Genomic DNA, 22,500 nt, shown 5'->3' with positions numbered 1-22,500 from the left:
CACACACACACACACACAAAGTCATGAATAAAAGAATACAAAGACACCTCCGTGACCTATGACCTGGCACCAGCGCTCAACCAATCAACAGCTGACTGGGTTGGTATGGCAACCAATAAAGGCCCCCCATTCTCTGGAAGCGCAGAGACACGTCACCATGGAGACACTCGCACACTCGTGCATGTCTCTATCTTTTCCAAACTCCCGAGTTGCACTGAAACTTGTTGTTGTTCCGCTCTGGCTCCTGTCAGCCGGCGAAGACGCGGCTACAACCAGCTCCGCTGGAGTCACCGTCCCACATTCACGGGTTTACCGGCACTAGTTAACCGAGTTAACCCCAATATCAGCGTCACCAAGTCAAGAGTTTGAATGAGGGACAGAGAGATGAGGAAGGGTTTGTTGTTGTTTCTGGGGGAAAGAGCAGAATACCAAACCCTGCTCCCCATCTCACCCTTTCATTACACGCTTCCTCCTCCACTGCCAGCAATTCAAACCCCCACCAAAGAGTCACCCCCCCCCACAAAGTGACAGTGCTGCCATAAGTGTCCTGGATTGAGGGGAGAGCACCGAAAGCAAGATCTCTATTAACACAACAGCAAACATTCTCTTTTTCCATCTCCTCCAGCTTCTTTTCCTGCAAGTTGAGCGGAATTAAATCCTTCATTTCTGCATGTTTTTGGAGACAAAGGAAAAGATCCAAGCAGCGACATAATCAGGGACAGAAAATAAAGGTGGAATTCAACCTACACTCTTCCACGGGGGCACCGCTGGTCTCTTTAAAACCCAGTTATTCCACATTTCTGTTGTCCTCCAGCCTAAAATGGTCATTCTCTCATGCATGGTGAGAGAGACAGAGAGAGGGGGGGGGGGGGGGGGGGGGGGGGGGGGGGGGGAGGAGGGAGCATCCTGTAGTTGATCCCCATGGGGAAACCTATATTGCTCTCCTCCTAAGCTTATTTACACTTCCTGTATGAGGTCATCACGCAGACATTAGCTCATCAGTGGCGACGGCGGCAGCTCCAACAACAACAACTCACCTGTCACATTTAAAGAGGCCCACAGTCAGAGTTTGGTCATTAATGCTGAACGCTGCAGGATTACACCTGAGCGACCGCATCACCTTCATGACATCAACTATTGGTTCCAATCAAACCCATCTAGATCCTTTTATTAGCTGGAGTCTGAGAACTGGGAGCTAAAGCTAATGCTGCCAGCGTCGGCGGTCACATGCGCTCGACATCAACTGGCAGAAAAGTCTGAAATGGAGATGATGTCAACAAGCCAGCCTGCACCCAAATGTCCATTCAGCCCTTCTGAAAATGAGCCGGAGAGGCGGCAGAAGTATGAGGTGACATCAGCGGCAGTCCATCAATGAAGAAAACGGTGTGGAGGAGGCATTAGGATCCAGTTACACAGCGAGTAAGGTGAATGATCAGCCAGACCGAGCAGTGAGATCATAATGACTCGACCCATTCAGCAGGAAGACGAGTCAGTGGAGCGCAGAGGAGGTCCTCTCAACACCGTGTGTGAGGTGAGCGGCCCAAATATCTGGGTGTGCGTCGCCCTTTAAACAGGGCTGTTCATATAGTATCCTCTGGGAGGGTCGCACTAAAGCCCATCCTGATCCTTCGCCTCTGGTCTGATTGTCTTCCACCTGCCACTACACAACAGAGCTGCATCTTTCACGATTACACCCGATTTATAGGAAAATAACACTCTGTAAATTGTGATGTGTGTGTGTGCGTGCGTGTGCTCACCCTGGTATTGCAGAGGGATGTCTATCTTGGGGCCGATGACGTAGTGTCCCTCCTCTAAGCTGTGTGCAGTCACTGTGGTCCACTGGCGACAGGAGTGTAAGAGCACCACGTCCTCCTCAGACAGACCCTCCACACATTCACCTGAAATGCCAGCAAGCCCCAGGAATCAGGAAACAAAGAAAACAGTCGAGGACGTACCATAAAACTTTGCACTTCTCATCACATCAGAACCCACAAACCATAATTACCACCATCGCTGACGGCTCACGCTTAACCTCCTCATCACAACCTGGCAACCAGCTATTAGCCAACCCCCGTACATATCCACTCACACAGCTCTCCGGCTCTCATTAGGGCCACCATGTCACACTAGGGCATTGATTTCTGCTGATAGCACAGGGGTACAACTCAATCGCTGCAGCTCACACAGAGATCACATGGATGCACCACTTTTGTTGTCATTGCTGAACAGCTGTGGATCCTCATCCTGCTGGATCCCATCATCAGATTGATGAATAAATGAAGAAGAAGAAGAAATAAAAGTGCTGATATGCAGCACTAATAGCAACGGTTTGGTAATTTACATGTTTTTGGGGATTAGCTGATTAGCCTCATTTAGCCGTGTAGGTCTTCATGTAGTAGCAACACACCCGGTGTGGTGGATTCTGTGATATACCACACATGATTATCAGTAAAAGGTAGGTTATAAACTACATCACGTGACTTTTGCGCACTAGGTAAAGAACAACAGTCATTTTAGAGCCTGTGAAGTTCTGATTGTTGTCAATGTGTGGCGAGATGCTGACGTCACATCCGGTTGAATAACTAACCCGAACGCGAGTGGCGGCCTAAACTTCGCAAACAAACACGCATCAGTGGGGCAACAAGCGCCTACCGCGGTTGTGCAATAAATGCACGCGCGCCGCCGGTCAGGTGCGTCATTCTCGCGGAGCGGCTCGCGCGCTCCAGTCCGCAAATAAAAAAAAAAAAAAAAAAAAGCTGGAGGTTTTTCTTCTCGTTAGTATTCGCCACATTCACCGACAGATTACAGCATTTGCATGTGAAAAGAACTTCAGCAGCACAACAGACACTTTGTGGCTTTCCGGGACTCGGAGGCCCGGAACAACTTTGGCTCCGACACCCGTCGAGGGTTCCCAAACTAAAGACATCAAACCCTCCGCGGTGGAAGTGGACAAAATATGACAGAAGAGAAGGTCCATGTTGTATTTAAGTTCGCGAGTCGGTACCCAAGAATGAAGTTAGTGTTGGTCACCACAGAGACCGGATGTACCGCGACTTCAGTGCCGAAATAAAAGCTCGGAATCCTGAGCTATTTATCCGAAAGCCTCTTAGATTTTGTGGCTCGCGTCAAGTTATTATCGGAAAGCCACATTTAGTTTTGTGGGTTTTATATTCTCACAATTCTAAAAGCTGCCAACAATTTTCTTGAACGTGAAATTCTGGATCATTCTTTTCTGGAAGGTGAAGTTAAAGTGTGCATCGATGCTGAAACTAAAAATAACGGATTATTGAAGAACGCGTAAAGGAAAAGAGAGCTGGCGATAAATTACTTAATGTGGAAATCATAGCAGGCTGTTAAGAAATATTAACTTCAATTAAATTATGCTGCAATAAACATTACTTTTTCAGAGATTTGCACCTTGCTTTGATCAAAGAGCAATTTATATTCTGTTCAATCTTCATTATTTAGGGGAATTTTGTCCAATTTCTTGTTTTTTTATTAACGTCACCGGTTCTATTTTGAAAAACTTACCGGAAACGAAGCTTTACTATAGGACTTTAACGCATTGAAAATTCCCATATTCACATTAAATTGTTTAACATTGTGCTGTTAAACACAAGAAGCTCTTGGAAACACACCTTACTGCGAAAAGATGGCGCATATAAGCGTTTTGATCCCCCGAAATATCGCCGTTATCCTCAAAATGAGGCAGATTCAGACGAGAGTAAAACGACCTAAAAGCCTATGTTCGGCCAACAGTTGCAGCAAACACGAACCACCGCGCACAAAGTTTCAGTGACCGTGCCGGAGGCCGAACATCGCCTCTTACCGTGGGCCAGGCGGACCAGAGTGGGCAGACGGAACTTGCTGACCACCGCGTCCAACGGCAGCGCCAACGGACTCCAAGTGATCTCCGACAGGCTCGCCGACAACTTCTCCATCCTTCCGGGTCATCACGGTAGCGGAGATAATGTGGATGGTGGGGATGGAGCCGGAGAGGACGGCGGAGCGGAGGCGGAGGAGAGTGATGGGGGAGCTTTAAAGTCGAGGACTTTCGCCATGTTTGAATGTCCGACCATCAGCGCGAGGCAGGCGAACGCAGCCACCGCCGGTGCGCACGAGCGGAGGGAGGGCGCGCGAGGCTGCGCTCTCTCTCTCTCTCTCTCTCTCTGTGTGCGTGTGTGTGTGTGTGTATCCGCCTCCCACACTCGCTGAGTAACGTCAGACTTTGCTTCTGTGTAGTTTAACATTAATCGGGGCAGTAGATACTCCCACAGATCTTCCGGGGCAGTATCCAGGTGTTCTGCCCTCTTGCCCACGCAAACACACCGACGAGTGGCAACACGCGAGGCTTTAAACGCAGCACGACCGGAGCCGGGTCAGACACACGCATCCCGAGCAACACGCCCCAGGTGTTTTAACCTTTAATCTCGGTGACATCACTCCTTTAGGGCTCACACATAAGATGGAGACGTTCACTTTGGAGCCTCTTCAGTCCTGACCACACTTTTGGGGTCACACTTTATATAGCGCACTCCGCGCACACGCAGGCCGCTGTGACCAAGTACATCAGATGACGGATATGTTTTGGTTTCCAGGAATGTCCGACCAAACACGACGGTGCTGCTGGCTGCACAGCCGGGTCAATCAGTCAAAGTTTAACTTTGAGCCGGGAAAGACTAGATATTAATGACTCAACCATTCTACACGGCAACACTGAGGAGGTGCCTCCGAATGAGCAAATCATGTGGATTGACACTGGAAGAAAAAAAAAAAACGGCCCCAAAAACAGCACACGAGAGCGCTAAAAGTGTGGGACAGCGTCTTTATTGTTTCCATATTAACACAAAGCAAAATATGAGGACTGCAGGAACAGCTGGGGTGTTATCTGACAGCAGGCGGAAGGGTGGCGGGCAGGACGGGTCCTCAGTGGGCCGGCGCTGCGAAGAGATCACACAAGCCTTTAAAGATCCAGTGTGGGATCCACTGTGATGCTGTCGTGAATTCATTATTCATCGCACACGTTCTCCCCGATGATTTAATTACGAGGACAGCATGAGATAATTTGCTTGTTTATCCCATCACACAGGGCAAATAAGGAAAGGTGTTGGGGTACTTACGGCTCTTCACAGCCTTTTTGCCTAAAATGACCAAAACGCCAGGAAATTGTTAGTTTAGGCCTTTAACGGGAGCTGTTACAGTAGCTTAAAGACTCATTTTAATAGTTCAGCACTTACCGCCATAGGAGAGTTTGTAGTAGAATAACCCGATGAGGCCGATGCCGACCCACATCTCCTGGTACGCCTTTGTGTAATAAGGGCCCACCTTACTCCACCAATTAGCAAACACCCGTCCGGCCATCTGTGACAACGCATTCACACCTATGTCACTTTACACACGTTGGAAAAAGCACGTTTTCACTGGACATGGATGGATTTTAGCGCGCAGGCCTACAGCAGCGACAGGGACCCTGGAGATACCAGCTCAGGTTAGAACCCACCAATATTTACGTCTAGCGGAATGAAATAATCTCATTCTTACAGTAACTTCACATTTCTGCCCTACAGGCTTCCACAGCCTGAGCTGGACACTCTGGGCGGTAGATTTGGTCTCATGCAGTTCAGTAGAACCTAGATGGTTGTTTCTGAAAAGGCCCAGATAAACCCAACCTCCAGTCAAGTCAAAAATGTCTTATTTACATTTGTACCTTTTCTGGTGTGATGGAAAATAACATTATGCTTATAATAAACCATCAGACATGTGACCTGAAGCGCTAAAGAACGTTGACAATATTAGAAAACAATATTTTATTAGGATATGAGAAGAAAGCGCTGTTTTTTTTTAGTGAGACACAGATTTGATTGATTACTGTCAGTTTAAACCGACTCCATGTGCTTCCAACAGGCAACCGTGCAACTCCGGACCGGCCTTTGCTGTCCCAGGCCGAACGCCAACGGTTCGAAACAGCACCGAAGCACCGAACTCTCAGAGCCAGAGTTCTTCTGATACCGGCGACCCGTCATTGACGAGCAGCAATACTGTTGCTGCTAACTCCAATGCGCTTTTGAGTCCGCGTTAACAGCAAAAATACGAATATGAACGCGTCCAGGCAGACGTAACGAGAGAATATGCTGCTTTTGTTGAAGATTCTTATCCACGATCTCGAAAGAATTGAATATCGCGTGTTTAAAGGCGGCTAGTTACCCGAGTAGCTTTAACAGGACGCTAGCTAACCAAGTAAATACGCCTTTGAAGGCAGCTCACATATGAATGGTGAAGTTATTGCGCTTTTTTATTCATGTTTTGCTGGTTGCGTTTAAATTACAAGTAAACTACATTCTTTTAAAGCAGCAAACCCTTTTTTTTACCTTTCAGAGTATCGCAGTGGAAGGAAGGTCAAGATATCAGATTGTGCGTCCCAGTCAAAGTCGCGCAAGGACTTCTTCTTCTACGTTTAGCCAGGAAATGGTTTGTTCATGCGTTTGGGGACAGCGCCACCAAACGGGCATCACGTGCAACTGCCAAAACTACCGCATGTGGATTTGCCTATGGTGATTTACCCATAATCTGGTTTTTAAAGGTTTAATATTTATTACAGTTTCATGCTGTTTAATACATTGTTGAATGCAATGTATTACATGTCAATGGAAGGAGATGGTTCAGGATAACAGGCTTCTTCTCTGGTGTTGAGCAGCAGCTGTCTGCACAGAGGTGATTGGCCTTCACCACTCTATTTTCTGTGGACAATGAACATGAATTAGCTTCTGTCTGTGCAGGTCTGAACACATTTGACTCATAACACATTTTGTTATTCTGAGGTTCTCTGGAGTTCAGGTGAACACACCATTAAAGCACCTCTTCAGTTAAAGTGAGAATATAACAGCATTTGGAAGGGGAGTCAAGTGTAGTTACAGTTGATGATGGAGATTCACCAGAGGTCTTTTCATTTTGTCTGGAGTCTTCTAGGTCTTTTTGGCCTCCGCACTGGCATCTGTGAACCAAATGATACAGAATAGTCACTATTTGATGCCAGTGGCTTTCTAAACAGAGGGGCAGATCCCCCCAAAAGATAAAGGAGACATGAAGCAGTGCTGTATAGAAGAGAAAATGAACATTACCTTTCTCTGCCTTTGCTTTAGCGTAAATGTTCATGTTTCTTTGGACCATTTCCTCGATCTGAGGAAAAAGCAAAGCATCGGAACAAAGCGTCACACCTTCTTCCTCTCTATTGCTGTTGTCATGTTGCGTGTGCTGACCATGAGCCTGCGGTTGAGATCCTGCACAGTTTTCAGCAGGTAGATAACTTTCATGGTAGCTTCTTCTGTTTTCCTCTTCTCCGCCAGCAGGATCTTCTGATGGAGACTGTTGATCTCTTCAGCTTTCCGTCCGACCTCCTACAAAAGCAACAGTACACTTCTAGGAATTCCTCAGCGAACAGTTAGCTTGAGCGACCGGACCTACCGCAGCCTTCTCGTCCGCGTCCTGGGCCAGCCGTTTCTGCCGGTCGATTTCTCGTAGCAGCTCGTCTCTGGTCTCCAGGCCTTTCTCAGCCAGCAACCCCTTCATATGTGCGAGGCTCTCCTCATTCTTTTTTATTTCGCTCTGTTGCTTTGCTAGCCGCTCGTCCTTGTCCCTAATCATCTTCTCAGCCGCTCGCATCTGCTTTTTGTATCGTTTGAGCTGCTCGTTGAGCACGTGCGTGTCTTGGACGTGCTGGGCCGTCACCTCATCTAATGTTTTTTCCAATTTAGTTTTGAGCTTCAGACGCCCTTGAACCTGCATCGTGGAAACGATGGGACACCACATAGACACAGCGATACGAAGGCATTAACAGCTTCCTCATGAATATCAAATAAAGGGCAAAGGTCGAGGAACTGATTTTAAAGCCCAACTGAAGGACAAACGGCCTCACCTGTCGGAGTGTTCGATTCTCTACCTTGATGCGATCATTCTCATTTTGAAGCTCAACAATCAGATTATTTAAAGACTTGATCTGCAGTTCCTGACTCGCCAGCCTCTTTAGATTTGCATCATCAAGAGTTGGGTTCTTCTTGGCTGTTGAGGTGCCTGCACGAGGCTTCTGGCGCTCTGGTGGCACAGCCCCAAACCCTGCTAATATATACATATAAATAATAGCAGACACACCTGGACAAGGACTCACAAACTGGCGTTTACCTTTCTTCTTGTTAGCGGCAGCTGAAGCCTTTGGCTGCTTCGGCTTTTGTGACGCTGCAGAATCTAACGGCCGGGCTTTGGCCTCTTCCCTGTCTGACCTTTCACTGGGATTTGAATCGGAACACTGTGATGTTCTCTCACTCGGAATCGACTCTCTACTCATGTCCTCATCGCTCGACGACGTGGAGGAGGAGGAGGAAGACGAGGACGAATTTATGGTTTCTTTTTGCACTTCTTGCATTTTAAATCTGTAAATATGGATGAAGCTGTTCGGAGCTCAAGCCTGTACTAATACTGTGTCTGTTGTCCAAATACATTTAAAAAGCCAAACTCACCTTGTACATAGTTGAGCTTTTATGTTTGCTTTCATCTTTCATCTTTTTTTACAATTTGCTTTGGTTTGCTCTGCTTTAAGTCCCTGCAGCGTGTCCTCAGTTACACCTTATATTCATTGTTTGGAATGCTTGATATTTTGATATCTTAACTTGGAGATTCTTATTTCTTTGGTTTTCTTAATGTAAATGTCAACATCACCTTTTATAATCTTCATTGGAGCTTAAAAAGTAACAGATCAGATCAGTATGTTGATCGGTCTGGAAAACATAATTCATCATATTTTGGAAGAAATCTAAAATAAAGTGGGTGTTCTTTGGTTAAAGGATCTCATCATGACTCATCACGATTAATACTCCACAATATTATTCATATTATAAAGAGCTTCAGTTAAACTGAAATAAAACTGCTGAAAGCCACAAGAAAGAAATGGATTTATTTTTTCAAACACTTCCACGAAACAAAAACTGACCTTTCAGACCTGTCAGCTATTTTTATTAATTCCTCTTGATATGATACTTAAATCCACTAATATTTCATCGGCCAATGTCAATAAAAATGCAGCAAAACTACTCAGGTGTCAGGTGATTTATTCAACTATTAACTTTTTCCATAATGGCAGAAGTCAGTCAGATATAAAATATGAGCAGATCGTCTTCCTCCGTCTCCATTTACACTTTTATCCACCTCTTCCAACGTGCACCTGCACCTTAAAACCCTCCACATGTGCTCATCTCAAACCCTTGTAACCTTCTGATTGACGCATCTATTCTATCTTACCTCAGCTCACCTTCATGCCTCTCGTCTCCGGGGCAGACCGCCACCTCAGGGCTGGTCCCTGATGCAGTCCTACCTCCACCTTCAACTCCTTCATCAGCTCTCACACGTGTCCGTCCCACTGCAACATACTTCTCTGCCGGTCCAGACTTCCTCATACAGTTCCACAGCTCCTCTTTCAGCGCCCCGTCCTAGTTTTCGCAGTATCTAATGACAGGAAATAGCTCTTCTAGCTTCATTTGCTTTGTAGATCCAGGAGATGGCAGTGCAGGAGAGACCCTGGACAGCACCAGCAGCCTCCTACGATCCACACACTGAATTTGTTGGATATTTTTCCTCTTTCTGAATCTTTAACCCTGAACTGGACAGGTAGCTGGTGGAGAAGACTGGCGCTGTATGATCATCACAGCACCACAGAAACATGAATAACTCTGCAAGTCAAAGTCTCTGCAGGGCAGAAAGGTTTTTACCTCAGCCCACATTTGTTAGTGGAAAAGGCTGCTTCTGACAACAGTCTGAAATCCCACCACGATCAGCAGCAGACTGTTTCAGGTTGTTCAAAGAGCAGTTGCAGTGACATGACATGGCCTAAACCCGGCCGGAAGCTTTCCTTAAACCTCCTAAAAAGGCTGTAGTTGGTTTGAAGCTGCTCTCTCTGAGACATTGGACACAAATGGTAGGGGAAAACAGACAGGTCCAGATTTGTCTTTTTGATGACTGGCGGCGCCGCAGCACGATTGTAGCCACGTCAGCTCAAGCGTTTGAAAATGGAAAATTGTTCCTGTCAAATGTTCAGAAGACGGACTTCCAACCCTGCGGAGGAACCGTGTTTGTTACAGTTTGTTCCCATATGTTCTCAAGTTCAGGACTGCCCTTTTTGCCCCTGTCCCCAAAGGCATTGGGGAATTCTCACAAGAGCTCCTGTAATTATGGAGAGAGATAACACAACCACACTGTTCTCTAAAATCTTCCTTCTAATCTCTTTACTATCTGGCTTCTGCCCTCTAATGTGACTTTAAAGCGCCAACAGTGGGACAGCCACTCTCATTGGAAGAGCAGATCATAAACCCATTGTAGGATCTTCCACCTGCTCCACCTGTATGCACAGGGAAAGTCACTCCTTAGTCATGTGCAAAATATTTCAAAAGGCACCTCCCCTCTTTGTGATAGAGCTCCAGCGTTTTTGTCTTCCCTCGGCCAGTGTTAACAGACGATTCCTCAGGATTCTGTTTCAAGGAGCAAGGAAAGCGTTTGTATACCAGCGTCCCTCCCTCAGGGCAGGCTACTCCCTCCACATGCACATTCTTGAATGAGCTCCACAGAGTGGCCGGGCAGCCGTGTGATCACCGGGGAAGAATCGGAAGCTCTGTTATTAACTGAGGACAAACATGGGCAAGAAGGGGACAGAAAAATGTGACACCACCCCTGTCTCGGACAAACTGTGAGTAACCGCAGAGGCCAAAACAAACATGGAGCCTGAGGAGAGAGTGTTGGACCTGTCAGGCAGGGAGATCGCAGGTGGGCCAGCGGAGAGCTACGGCGTGCAAAGCATGCTGGGTATGTTGTCTGAGATCCAAACCCTGGTGGAAAGAAGCAACATCATCAATGTGAGTATTGACTTTTCTATTGAAAACCATGTTGCTTTTTTAAAACTGCCACTATTACAGAGTCTTCACAGGGCAAATTGCTTTAACTGTGCACACTTTGTGAACAACAAAAAGACAAAAATGGTTTGCTTTGTTTTTTATTTTTTTAGTCTGATTGATGAAGGAGTGATGCTCTCATTAATATTTGTGTATTAGACTGCTGACAGGAAAGCCCACAAGAAGAATCACGTTTCCTTCAAAGTGGGTTTAATTAAAGTCCCTGAACTGCGGCTTCAGTTGTGTTGCTTATTTTGGAAACAGTGATCCCCATGACAACATCTTCAGCAGTATGAGACGCCACCCATTTGAGCCTCCAGTTAGATTTTACTAACGTTAAGTTATAGATGCCACAAACGGACCGAGATCAACAGAATCAAGAATCTCGGCCCACATCCAGGTCACTAAACACATCATCTGTGGGTCCTACCAAAGCCACCCATCATGGACAGTGATTGGGGTACCTAACCCCAGTCCTTGAGGGCCAAAATCCAGCCAGGTTTTCTATCCCACCGAATGCATTTTCAACCTGACTGGACATAAAACCCGGCTGGGTTATGGCCCTGGAGGACTGGGCTTGGACATACCTGACATAAACCAAACATGTTTTATGGTTTTGGTGGGCTGTAAAGCCCTCTGTTTGGAGTTAAGGATCCGGCATCATGTGATTTGACTGTACTCTCGCTGGTACTAATCGTGACCTCTCTCCCCTCACTGCTATAGAGGTCACCACACATTGATTTGAATTGGTACCTGCAGTTCTCTTCAGATGAACCGGAAATTCGTTTAGCACGAACTGTACGGAGAGTTCTAGCCTGCCGGTATCAACCGGCTCAACTCGATCTCATCGCAATGGCGGGACAAGTGCGGGAGGCGGAGGTAGTGTACCGATGTTCTTGTAGCGTACTTCAGTTTAAAACCGAATCAAACATCTGCTCTATCACAGGAATTCCAGTGCTGTGTGCAGGACCAAGTGGGTGCGATGAAAAGCATGATGGCCACCAGGGTTTGTGACCCAGATAGCTTGAAGCGTGTCGAAGGACAGTGGGGCGATGCCCTGCTGGATGCCTCTGCCACGGTGCACGTCAAAGCAACACAGCTGGGTCAGGTCAAAGACTATCACAAAAAGATGAAAGTCATCAGGGCTTTTCTGCAGGTTCTGCAAGGCGAGAAGGACAAAATGAACCTGTGAGTAAGACTTTCGCTGACATACGTTTAGCTTGAGAAATCTGTTCTGGTGGCCTGATCGGTTGCGTTTTTGGTTCTGGCAGAAACTCTTTGGGGAGCAGTGCCCTTCAAGCCGACGGACTCCAGGCTCTGCTGCAGACTATGGAGGGTAAAAAAGGGATGTTGGAAGAGCTTCTCTGTCTAGGCAGCCAACTGTCTGTGCACTTGAGCGATTCAGAAAGTTCTGGGGCTCTTCTAGCCCAGCTTGGAGATGTCCAGGAGGAATGGAGACATTTAGTAGGAAGCATCAAGAGAGCGTTTTGGCACGCCTCCAACACCGTCTGTCAGCACTCTCTTTTAATAAACAACATAGGGGAGCTTAAAGCCAAGCTTGAAGCTCTGCAGAAGCTTAGATTCCGAGGCCACGACACTTTTGGTTACCTTTGTCTTCGAGCTGAGCTGAAACTGTACAATCTGCTTTGTCTGCGCTTTCAGGCCCAATTAGATTCTCTTACTCTTATTTCGTTGGGACAGAAAGAGAAGGACGAGACAATCCACAATCTTCTTGATCTGAAGTCTTTAATAAGTGTTACCAAGAGCAAGTTAGACACAAGTACCTACAATTGTTATGGTACTTTGACAGCTAAGGCCAATAAGCAAATCCAAGAGTGGATCGAGTGGGCGAAACAGGCCGAAAACCACATTGCTGTTGGACCACAATTAGCTTTGTTTCCAGAGGAGGCTTGTGTGCAGATCGCCGAGATGAAGAAATTTCAGACTGATTTTTCATCCAAGAGATTGAAACTGAGAGTGGAATCTGAGCAGATGAAAGATGTTTTTATGGAAAAAGCAGAAATTCTCCAGCTTTGGCAGGCAACGGTGGGCCTGTATGAAACTGTAGACAAGAACCTGGAAGGTATTCTGGACACCATGAAGAAAAATCTGGAGGACAGGGAGAAGCTGTTCTTCCAACTCGCGAACATGGACGCCTGGTTGGTTGAGATTGTTGGTAAAAAGGACCCCTACACCCACGTTGACAGCATTTCCAAAGCGGACCTCGGCAAGCTAGAGAGTGAGCTAAAAAGTATCAAATCATCCACAGTGGATTTAGAGAACCACATGAAACAGTTAGAAGCAGTGATGGATAGTTGCAGGGAAATATCCCCAGACTTGAGTCCAGGAGAAAGTCACTACCTTGTGAATCGTCTCTCAGGCCTTTGGGCCGTGTTAGATGGATTAGTAGCTCACGAGAAAGCAAGCTGCTGGGAATTAGAGGAGCTGATATTTAAGAGAAGATCTTCAGAGGAGGAACTGTCCAATATCCAGATGAGTTTACAGCAGATTTCTGTTGCGTTACAACAGGAAAGATTCCCGTTAAGCCACGAAACCATTTTGACCTTGGAGCACCTGATGCACACGCTGATCGAGCATCAGTGGGAGGTTCAAGAGCTTCAGCATTGCCAGGAAACCAAACGAAGCTCTCTGCTCTGCACAATTGGAGAACTGCAAGACAAGTGCAAAGCTCTCAGTGTCAACGCCTATGAGCAAGACAAATATTTGCACCTGAGGAAACAAATGGAGGAATCCATCAGCATCGCCAGGGAGCAGACACAGTGTGTAAAAGCTACCACCGTTAGCGTGGGTGAGAGGTTCAGACTGTGCCAGACGCTCTTGGTCGAACTTCCTCTGGTGAAGACCCAGTGTCAGGAAGCAGCAGACCAATTAGAGGCCATAGCTCAGGACTTGTCCCCATCGGAGCTTCATTCAGAGAGACAAAGAATTATCCAGAATGTGGAGACCCTAGGCTCTTGGGAACATTCCATCACAGACGATATCAAATATCTAGAGAACAAGATTCTGCTGGGCCTGGATTTCTCATCTGAGTTCCCTTTATTTATTGAGCACTTGCAAAAAATCAGAGCAGAACTGGGGGGAGTGGAACCAGTAAAACCAGATGAGAAGGTCATAGACATCAAACTGCAAAGATGTTGGGTTATTTGGAGAAATCTGGAGTGTGGCGTGAGGGTACTGGAAGGTCTGGGACAGAAGGAGAAGATCGAGAAGAAAAACTCCAAAGACCTTTACGCTCTCAAGAGTGCAGCCAAGCATGAGTGCCAGTTAAGAATGGTGAGCTTGATCATCACTTTCATGGTTTATTTCACTAAAGTTTATTTACCCAAATGATGCGTCTTCAACAGGAGAGTTTGTCTCGGGCCAGAGAATCCTTGAAAGACTACCACTGGGCTGCTCAGGGAGCGATCAGTTTCCTCCATAATGCTGAAGCCACCTTCTTAACAGCTCCTGGAGGGTTTTCTGATTGTACCGAGGAACAGAAACAAACTCAACAAGCTCTGGAAGCTCTGGAAGCTGGATTTCAGGCTCACATCAGTCACCTCTCAGGGCTGCTGCCTCAGCAATCCTGCCTGTCCCGCCCAGACACCGAGGAGCTCCACATCAGCATCCTCAGTCAGCTGACAGTGGGAAGAGCCATAATGGAGGCCCAAGCTCAGATCAGACTGGAATCGCTGCAGAGGTACTGGCTTTCATTGTGACGCAATGGTTTCTGTTCCGTTTTCTCCCAAGTGAAATTAAAGGTAACTTCTAACAGGTGCAAAATGAGACAACGAGGCCACAAGAAGTGCCACGAGGCTCTGGGGCAGCTTCTGTCGGGGCTCCAAACCAAACTTTCAGAATGGGCTGCAGAAAAAACCACATCCTTCGAGAAATGTGTCGGCCAACAGGAAGCAGCTAAGGTAGGCGGGAAGGACATGGGTAGTTGCTGCCATTGAACCCCTCAGCCTCTATGGCCATTATTGATGGACTCAGAAAGGCCCCATTATATGTAGTTTATATATTATATATAGATTGATCTGCTGGCTCATCTATCTCTTTGCTGCTGGATTTCTATTTTATTTTTCTGATTTACAAATGTGGATGGGCTTCATTAAATCCACTACTTTGAGTTATCATTTCATTTTCCCTCTAATGCTCGACCAGCCTGACGTACAAAGTGACCAGTATTACATTTACATTCCTTAGTATCCTTGTGTGGATGGTACCATTAAATCATTAAATTAGACCTCACGTGCATGATTCTGAACTTCATGACACACCCATGGTTTCACTTGGTTGGGAACATGTCTAGAAAATGATCGATTTATTTAAAATGAATAGTTTTTTATATATATAAATATAGTTATGTTCAACTTTTGGGTGCTATAAATGCAGGATAAATGTCTAAATGATCAAATTAGGGCAGTTTGCACAAGCATTAGCTGTGGTTAGTGTGTGGTAGCATTGTTATTATTGTAATTATGACCAATGTGATTAGAATTTTAATGCAAATGCCACCTTCATTTAATAGAGCTAATAGTAGCTTTTAGTTGGAGAGAAAATAAACAAAATTCATGGCGCGCACTCGTCCCAGGAGCAACTAGAAGTCTTTGACCATTGCATTTTAGGAACATTCCAGCCAGATTGATACCAAATTTCACCTCTTTCAGTTGCTGATGGAAGATCTCCGTAGCGTCTCCACCCAAATCGAAGAACTGAGGGCCGGATGTCCCATGCAGGGCTGTGGAGTTGGAAAAGGTGGCGAACTGGGAGCCCTGTGGAGGCGCTGGCTGTGTTTGCGACGTGGCATTGGCCTCCTGACGGCCCACGCACAACAGAGAGCAAACGAGTGGCGAGACATTACCGCAAGTGTGAGTTTCACCAGAACTTACCCAGAGATCCTCTCAGTACGCCCATATTGATGAGCTTACCATTCTGATGCATGGCTGTTGCATTTTCTGTAGATAAAGGAGTCACGTAGGTGTCTGAATACGCTGCAGGCCGATGTTCTCGACGCCTCCACTGTGAGTTTCACTATGGTGGATCCTCAGGAGCTTCTGGGTCGGGCTGAAATGCACCAGGCAGCCCTGCAGGTGCAGCAGCAGGCCCTGGCCTCCCTGCAGCATCGGATGGAGCAAGTTCTCATTTCCTCTACATCTCAGGAGCCCCTCAGTCCCGGACCTGTGGGCAAAACCCTGGCGATGAGCCGAGAGAGCGTCGTGAGGTGTGAATTCTGTCGTATATTTCTGAAATAACCCCTCTCTTAAGCCAAAGATGCTGAAGGGCTCCTGCTCCCCACAGTTTAAAGGAGAGAAACCTGCTGGTGTTAGCTGCAGCCCAGGCAGAGGTGAGAGAGCGACAGGAGGTCAAAGACGAGATAGGAGAGGTGGAGCAACAGGTGGCGGCCGTTCTTTCCTCACTGGGACATCAGGTCAGGCTCCTCCGTTGCTGAGAATGTCACTTTTCACCTTTTGGCAAAATAGGGATCCTTGCAGGTCTAACTGTGTTGAAAATCCCCGTTTCTTTTCAATTTCTGCAGGAATTCAGAGAAGAGTTGTCGTCTCAGAGGGCCAAACTAGAGCGCATCAGAGAGAGGGCGCAAATCCGCTACCCTGTGATACCGGCTGATATCTGCAGAAGACTAGACGAAGCTCATCTGTCCATTCAAAAGGAAGAGGAGAGGGTAACTGATACCACCTTTCCTGTTGCTTATACTTTTACGATGCATCAAACACAGGTATATTTTCTATAGTCTGAGACTACCTCCAAATATTTTCCTTGTGCAGTAATCTAGATGATTGGGACAACTGAATGTTTGGGTAGCTCATTAATGTGTTTTCATAAAGCTCACAGGGAAGAAAAACCCAGTTTGGAAGCTGGACACTCAAGTGGCTGAGCTGGAATCTAGCCTGGAGACCGTGAAGGTGTTACTGGAGCAGCAGAGCCCAACAGTGGACGAAGCACAACATCTACTCAAGGTGTCCCTTCGTCCGTGTGTCATTCTGTACCCGATAACGTTCTTCTCTTCAATAACAGCTTCATATCGACAGATCGTGCACATCAGACCCTCTTTTTCTTGTTCCCCAGCATGTGTGGGATAAGCTGGATGCTTGGCATAGCCGCTTGATGCTCCTGGAAAATGAGGTGGAGGATCTTGCAGAGGATCACCCTGATCAAGCCCACATACTCGTGGACCAACTCACGCGGCCGCTGCAGCTCTACCAGAACGCAGCGCAGATGGCCGAACAACGCACGGCCTTCCTGGGAAAGGTGAGGAATTCTGGGGGCGTTTTCGCCCCGCAGGATTAGAACATAGGGCCAGTTATTATCAAAGCCGTTATTTCTCTGGAGTGTGATCTAATTTTCCCACGCCAGATCCCCGCCTGTCTTCAGGAGTTTGACGGTATACTGTACAGTGCCACCTGCTGGTTGGAGGAGGCACAGTCATGGCTCTATGCCCCCTGCAGCTTCACAACAGCCAAAAACCTGCAGAACCACGCGAACTCCCTTCAGGTCTAGAACAATAACCCACACACACACACACACACACATTATAGACACAATCCTCGAAGCCAAACCAACCCAACTAACCTCCTTACCCTAACCTGAACAAGTCTTGACCCTCAAACTGTCCTTCGAGGTTGTGGATCCTATAAAATGTCCCTTTGCTGAATTGCTGACTTTGGTTTGGGAACTGGTCTGCAGCTGGTGCTGGATGATTCGGAGCGGATCAGACTCGTCATGCAGGACTTCAGGGCAGTCCTAGATGACATCTGCTCCGTGTGCAACATGAGCTGGCAGAAGGACAGGCTGCAGCAGAGCGACCAGCAAGTCCACAAAATGCAGCGTACCATCCTGGAGCAGCTGGAGCTTTTTGTTCAGGCTGTTCAGGTAAAACAATCAGCATCGGGTTTCGGCCATAGTTGGATGTTTCGGGTAGAAACGACGCTGGCAATGAAAATATTGACATGTGACATCTACGTTTTAGGAGGTGGAGGCCATGGAAGAAGAGGTGAAGACCTTGGACAACAACGTTGCTAAGATTCAAGCTATTTTGTCGTCTGTTGACAACTCCAGCTTAAGTCTAAGGGAGCAACAGGTGATTGTGTGCTGCTACTGATCACTGATTCAAAGCCTCCGATACAGATGGAACACCTAAGGGTCAGTTACATTCTTCTCTTACATGTTGAAGGTCATTCTAACCAACATGGCGTCCATACGAAGGACGCTGGAGGAGGTGGAGAGCTGCAAAGGAGAACTTCACCTCCCTCAGGGAGCAGAGGAGAGCCTGCTGATCTTCTCCAGAGCTCAACAGCTCCTGCAGACAGTCCAGGAGCTGGAGCAGCTCACCGAGCAACAGTCCATGCAGCTGCAGGTACTTGTGCCTTTACGGGAAAACATACATGACAGGTGCACAAAATATCCATCAGATTTGATTTGTAGGTGTGAAAATGGGATTTTTTGATGTATTAAAATTTTTTTGGAAGAGGAATTTAGAGCTTTTTAGAAGACCCATCCAGAAATGTAGACTCTGATGAGTGCTGTTTGAGCGTGGCGCTAATGGGACGCTCAATGAGAGGATGAATTCTCCCCGACAGGTAAATTTAGTCGAGTAAATCAAACTTTCGTTCGTTCCCCTTCAGTCTCAAGAGCCGGAGCCAATTGTAATGTCCGATCCAGACGAGGAGAACAAGAGCTGTCACTCTTCGTCCTCTGACACGCTAACCTGTAGCATTCCTGAGGTAAAGCCTGGATAAACGCATCCCTGTGTGCCTCCTTATTTATGCCCTCTCCGGTCTTACGTGGCTGACTCGGTGATCCATTGTTCACCTCTTCGCTGTCACACGCAGCTGTGTGAAACGTGCTGCCCTCGGAGACGCGGACATGCAGACAGCGTCCCACATATGTGTCCCAGGGGCGCGTGTGTCCATATATGAGGATTCAATTAGCTTTTTTTATCATGTTTCAGGACCTGGAAGAGAAACAAAGTGAGGACAACGAGGAACTTCTAAGGCGATCAGACCACATGGTAAAAGTCCTGCAGCATATATGGACATGTTGGACATTTAATCCTTCTTTGCAATGTTTTATAATCTGAAATTTGTTCACATCCCTGCAACAATGATGGTTGGTTTTGTTTATTCGTCCTTTTAAATCTATTACAGATACTGGACGGGGGAGAGCTTATTCCTGAAATGGAGACGAGTGTAAACGTTTCTGCAGGTGTAAGTAATGCAGAAACGGTTGAGACCGCTTCCGTTACGGTGGTTCCCGAAGACGACGGTGGCAACAAAGAGTCTCTTCATGAATGTTGGCCAGCTGAGTGTCAGATTACTGCTGGGACACCTGACCTGACCTTCAGCGGGGTTCAAATCCCGCTCCTAGAGGGAGCTGGACGCCCGTTTAGTGCTGCCGAAGCATCAGGGGCCGTCAGAGAGAAGGGACAGGTCCATTTGTCCCCGACTGTTGACCTCCGAAAGGACCAGGTGAGCATTTGTGGAAAAAGAACAAGCACACTGAAGAAGATTTAGCTTTATTTGGTTTTAAATGTCCATTTTCCAGGTTATTGAGAATGTAGACGTGCCACAAAAAGACGACAGAGACGATCAAAACGTTTCAGTGGACACATCTCAACAAGGACAAGGAAATGGGTGTGAAGGAGGTGATTTGAGCTGGAGACAACTTTTCATGCAAATCTCCCAGAAGATGGCCTCTTTAGGACAGGTGAAGGAGGAACGCCAGAGCATCGGCTCAGAGGGAGGAGAGAGTGTGCAGGATGTAAGAGGAGTGAGGCTGGAGAAGCAGCTACATCATTGACCACAGGTTGTTTTGAAAAGGTTTCTGTCCCCTCAGGTTTCACGCAGGATGCTGATGTCTCCCAGGTCCACTTGTGAAGCTCTCTGGAGGACGCAGGAGTCTGTTGCCATGTTGAGACAAATAGTACGTTTAATTGTTACTGAGGTTAAGAGGTGAAACTAGCAACTTTGGCGCTGATGCTTAAAGCTAGCCACCTAATGCTAATTAGCGCTTTTTTTAGGTTCAAACTGTCACTCTTCTCGTCTCGTCTTAACCATGTGGTAAATTTCTTCTGGTGATAGTAGAGATGTGCTGATTTAAAAGGAATCTTCGAAGGCACCGACTTGGTTATGAGAGATGTTTATTGGAGAGAAAGGTCAGGTATCAATCGGACACCGCAGATTGTCCGAGGGAGGTTTCCTGGTCCTGATGGTGAAGATCTCCGAAGTGCTTGGTTCGGTAGCCCCTTATATATGGTCAAGTAAACACATTCCTTTCTTGTGACCCCTGCAAACCCCTGACCAAATCAGGAGTAGAGGAACAACATAGGACACAGATGGAACATGTTGATATGGTGCCAGGATGGCTGAAGAAGATAAGGTCTCTAAAGCTAAGATCCTCAGCAGAAATCGGGATCTGCTAGGGAACAATACACATTCTTCAGACACTACAACCCCTTTATCCCTTTTGGGGTCCCAATTTGGTATTTTTAAGCCTAATGTGCACTCTGCTCACAGGGGCGTCAGTAATGAAAGTGACTGACGTGTTTCTGCTGTCTCAGAGGGGGGCCGACAGTTTGCATCCTGATCTGAACGAGGAGATGTTCAGAGCCGTAAGAAGCGTCCTCCTCTGTCTGACCGAGTTAACGGACTCCGGTTTGAAGCCCTCCGATGCCAGGAACGATGGCAGTCAGCTGAGGCTGCTCCAGCAGGAGGTGACTGGCCCGTTCCAGCTGCACGTCCCAAACACGTTTCCAGTCCGTATCTGATTAAATCTCGTCACCAGTGTTTGTCGACAGAGGTGCTGAAGCTGTCTGAGCTGATGGCCGCAGTAAGGTCAGAGATCCTGCCCCGTATATCGAGGGAACATCCGGAGGCCGAGCGCTGCCTCAGGTCTCTTCAGGACTGTCTGGACATGGTCCCGCTGAGCTGCACCCCCCTCTGCTGCCAGCTCAGCCAGCAGCTGGACCTTCCGTGCCAACATCAGGTCAGAAACACACCTACAGAGCACAGCTGCAGTCGCCTCATCAGGATCAGTGTTTAAATATTCTCCATCTGAAACAGTGACAATAATTCTGATGCCTGAATAAAGCAGCGTCAACGTGCTGACTGGGCCCATGTTCGACACCAAAGCGTGCGACTTTTCGCATTTTCCTTTTATCGAGGATCTTAACAGTGAACTTCCTGAACTGTGCAACAGGAGCTCAACAACCTGCTGAACATTTGTGATGTGTTCGATCTAAAACCTTGTTGGACATTCCCCCATCTGATGGACAGCCCCATTATGGAGGTAATTGTTGGTAGAATCGAAGTGCGTGTGTGTGTGTGTGTGTGCGTGTGTGGATCACGCTGATTGCATTAGATACATTGGAAATATTAACATTAGCAAAAAACAATTGTTCATAAAAAAGTACTAGCAAAATAACAATATGATAAAATATCCTCCCATTACTTCTACTACAAATAATGATAAAAACAAGGAAAATCTGCAAAAGTCTATGCAGTTAGGTGCTAGCCCATACATAGCTTTAAGCTAATAACATTATAAGCTACTCACTAGTCATTATTATATAATATTATTGCATTAAATCATTGTCCATCTTTTTACAGCTCATTCTTGGCAGACGCGTCCAGGAGGGTCCAGGTGAGAAAGCCGGGCTGCTGCAAGCTTCCCGCTCGTTGCTTCGGGGGATAAGTGGCCTCCTGGAGCAGGGGGAGGGCTGCCTGACCGAAGGACTGAGCCAGGTCCACAGCCGCGCTCGGGCCGAGGCAGCTCTCCGCAGGCAGCAGGTATCCCAGGGTGCTTTGGGTTTGTACTGTTCACCTGCTCCCCTCTCAAAGGTGGGAGGTAACAGAGTACAAGTCCTTTGTAGTTACTTTTGCCACCTTTCTTTAATGTGGAGACTACGGAGATCTTCTGTCTCTCCAGAAGCTCCTGCATGTCCTGGACTCTCAGGTGGCATTTGTGCAGAATCTGTTCCAACGAGAGCCCAAAGCGCTCGTGAGTCTGGGGGCCGAGTGGACTCAGCTGGAGGTCCGAGCCAGATGTTTGCAGCAAAGGATTCTGGACCAGGAGGTGGTTTCCCAACAGAGGATCCAGGTTTGCCGCCCTGCATTTGGGTCGTTTGTGTGTCGGTGCTGAGCCATTAAAACGCTGTACCCGCCGCAGGATTGGGCCCGTTGGGAGGGGCTGTACGGCCGACTGAGCGCTGGGGGGACGGAGGGGGATGACCAGAAGCCGACAGAACTCAGACTGGACGCCTGCCAGGTATCACCAGCTCGCTCCCGTCTCCAAGAACCTTCCCTTTGGCCCCGACACCACTAGTGGAAACCTCACGTGCTGAATTCAGAAAAGAAAGTCCCAAAAAAGAGTGTTTCCACGCAGACAAATGTCCCTTTACACAGTCACTTTGGAATCAGAGCCACATCCCTTTGCAAACCCCTCAGAACCATGTGAGTCCTCTTGCGTCCTTTTTTAAACCAGCTCACCCTGAAGGAGCCGGGCGACAGCGAGGCTGCTGCAGGGCTGCTGCTGGACCAGCTCAGTGGGCTGCAGG

General features: G+C 47.4%; 4 protein-coding genes across 7 annotated transcripts in view; 1 reads left to right on the top strand and 3 right to left on the bottom strand.

The window, feature by feature from the left end:
- gareml (GRB2 associated, regulator of MAPK1-like) overlaps positions 1-4,179 on the bottom strand; it is a 9,471-nt gene extending 5,292 nt beyond the window's left edge. Inside the window, exons 1-2 of one of the 2 annotated variants that reach the window (XM_029849765.1) lie at positions 3,830-4,179; positions 1,758-1,898 (exon numbers count right to left, since the gene is read on the bottom strand). In XM_029849765.1, coding sequence (XP_029705625.1) covers positions 1,758-1,898; positions 3,830-3,941 — 253 coding nt within the window. In that variant the 5' untranslated portion in view covers positions 3,942-4,179. The remainder of the gene's footprint in view (positions 1-1,757; positions 1,899-3,829) is intronic. The other variant, XM_029849764.1, reaches the window with a different exon arrangement.
- Positions 4,180-4,811: 632 nt separating this feature from the next.
- On the bottom strand, positions 4,812-6,524 carry atp5mj (ATP synthase membrane subunit j). Its single transcript, XM_029849791.1, has 4 exons — positions 6,369-6,524; positions 5,238-5,361; positions 5,121-5,141; positions 4,812-4,940 (listed from the first exon to the last, which is right to left on the bottom strand). The coding sequence occupies exons 2-4, from the start codon at positions 5,359-5,361 to the stop codon at positions 4,927-4,929; spliced, it is 159 nt and encodes a 52-aa protein (XP_029705651.1). The 5' UTR covers positions 6,369-6,524; the 3' UTR covers positions 4,812-4,926.
- Positions 6,525-6,618: 94 nt separating this feature from the next.
- LOC115252998 (uncharacterized) lies at positions 6,619-8,412 on the bottom strand. 3 transcript variants are annotated; one of them, XR_003891320.1, is made up of 7 exons: positions 8,176-8,412; positions 7,913-8,109; positions 7,462-7,776; positions 7,257-7,394; positions 7,119-7,176; positions 6,913-6,991; positions 6,619-6,737 (listed from the first exon to the last, which is right to left on the bottom strand). XR_003891320.1 is itself a non-coding variant. In XM_029849785.1 (7 exons), the coding sequence occupies exons 1-6, from the start codon at positions 8,336-8,338 to the stop codon at positions 6,963-6,965; spliced, it is 903 nt and encodes a 300-aa protein (XP_029705645.1). In that variant the 5' UTR covers positions 8,339-8,412; the 3' UTR covers positions 6,719-6,737; positions 6,933-6,962. The 3 variants fall into 3 exon arrangements, 1 of the variants encoding a protein (XP_029705645.1); XR_003891319.1 differs by having other exon boundaries at positions 6,620-6,737; positions 7,913-8,112; XM_029849785.1 differs by having other exon boundaries at positions 6,719-6,737; positions 6,933-6,991; positions 7,913-8,112.
- Positions 8,413-10,445: 2,033 nt separating this feature from the next.
- syne2a (spectrin repeat containing, nuclear envelope 2a) overlaps positions 10,446-22,500 on the top strand; it is a 16,777-nt gene continuing 4,722 nt past the window's right edge. The window contains exons 1-28 of the mRNA XM_029849760.1: positions 10,446-10,892; positions 11,652-11,807; positions 11,875-12,116; positions 12,200-14,222; positions 14,294-14,628; positions 14,704-14,848; positions 15,599-15,799; positions 15,893-16,152; positions 16,230-16,359; positions 16,468-16,611; positions 16,775-16,906; positions 17,016-17,198; positions 17,304-17,441; positions 17,634-17,819; positions 17,917-18,027; positions 18,121-18,303; positions 18,572-18,670; positions 18,898-18,957; positions 19,094-19,414; positions 19,491-19,706; positions 19,782-19,868; positions 20,506-20,658; positions 20,730-20,930; positions 21,144-21,233; positions 21,554-21,733; positions 21,873-22,043; positions 22,113-22,211; positions 22,428-22,500. The exon at positions 22,428-22,500 is cut by the window's right edge and continues 97 nt beyond it. Of these exons, the coding sequence (XP_029705620.1) occupies positions 10,755-10,892; positions 11,652-11,807; positions 11,875-12,116; positions 12,200-14,222; positions 14,294-14,628; positions 14,704-14,848; positions 15,599-15,799; positions 15,893-16,152; positions 16,230-16,359; positions 16,468-16,611; positions 16,775-16,906; positions 17,016-17,198; positions 17,304-17,441; positions 17,634-17,819; positions 17,917-18,027; positions 18,121-18,303; positions 18,572-18,670; positions 18,898-18,957; positions 19,094-19,414; positions 19,491-19,706; positions 19,782-19,868; positions 20,506-20,658; positions 20,730-20,930; positions 21,144-21,233; positions 21,554-21,733; positions 21,873-22,043; positions 22,113-22,211; positions 22,428-22,500 (6,457 nt within the window). The 5' untranslated portion in view covers positions 10,446-10,754. The remainder of the gene's footprint in view (positions 10,893-11,651; positions 11,808-11,874; positions 12,117-12,199; positions 14,223-14,293; positions 14,629-14,703; positions 14,849-15,598; positions 15,800-15,892; positions 16,153-16,229; positions 16,360-16,467; positions 16,612-16,774; positions 16,907-17,015; positions 17,199-17,303; positions 17,442-17,633; positions 17,820-17,916; positions 18,028-18,120; positions 18,304-18,571; positions 18,671-18,897; positions 18,958-19,093; positions 19,415-19,490; positions 19,707-19,781; positions 19,869-20,505; positions 20,659-20,729; positions 20,931-21,143; positions 21,234-21,553; positions 21,734-21,872; positions 22,044-22,112; positions 22,212-22,427) is intronic.

Source organism: Takifugu rubripes, chromosome 16 (genome assembly GCF_901000725.2).
Source record: "Takifugu rubripes chromosome 16, fTakRub1.2, whole genome shotgun sequence".
Lineage (NCBI taxonomy): Eukaryota > Metazoa > Chordata > Actinopteri > Tetraodontiformes > Tetraodontidae > Takifugu > Takifugu rubripes.
The sequence above is the reverse complement of the archived record's forward strand: the minus strand, read 5'-3'. Positions and strand labels throughout refer to the sequence as shown.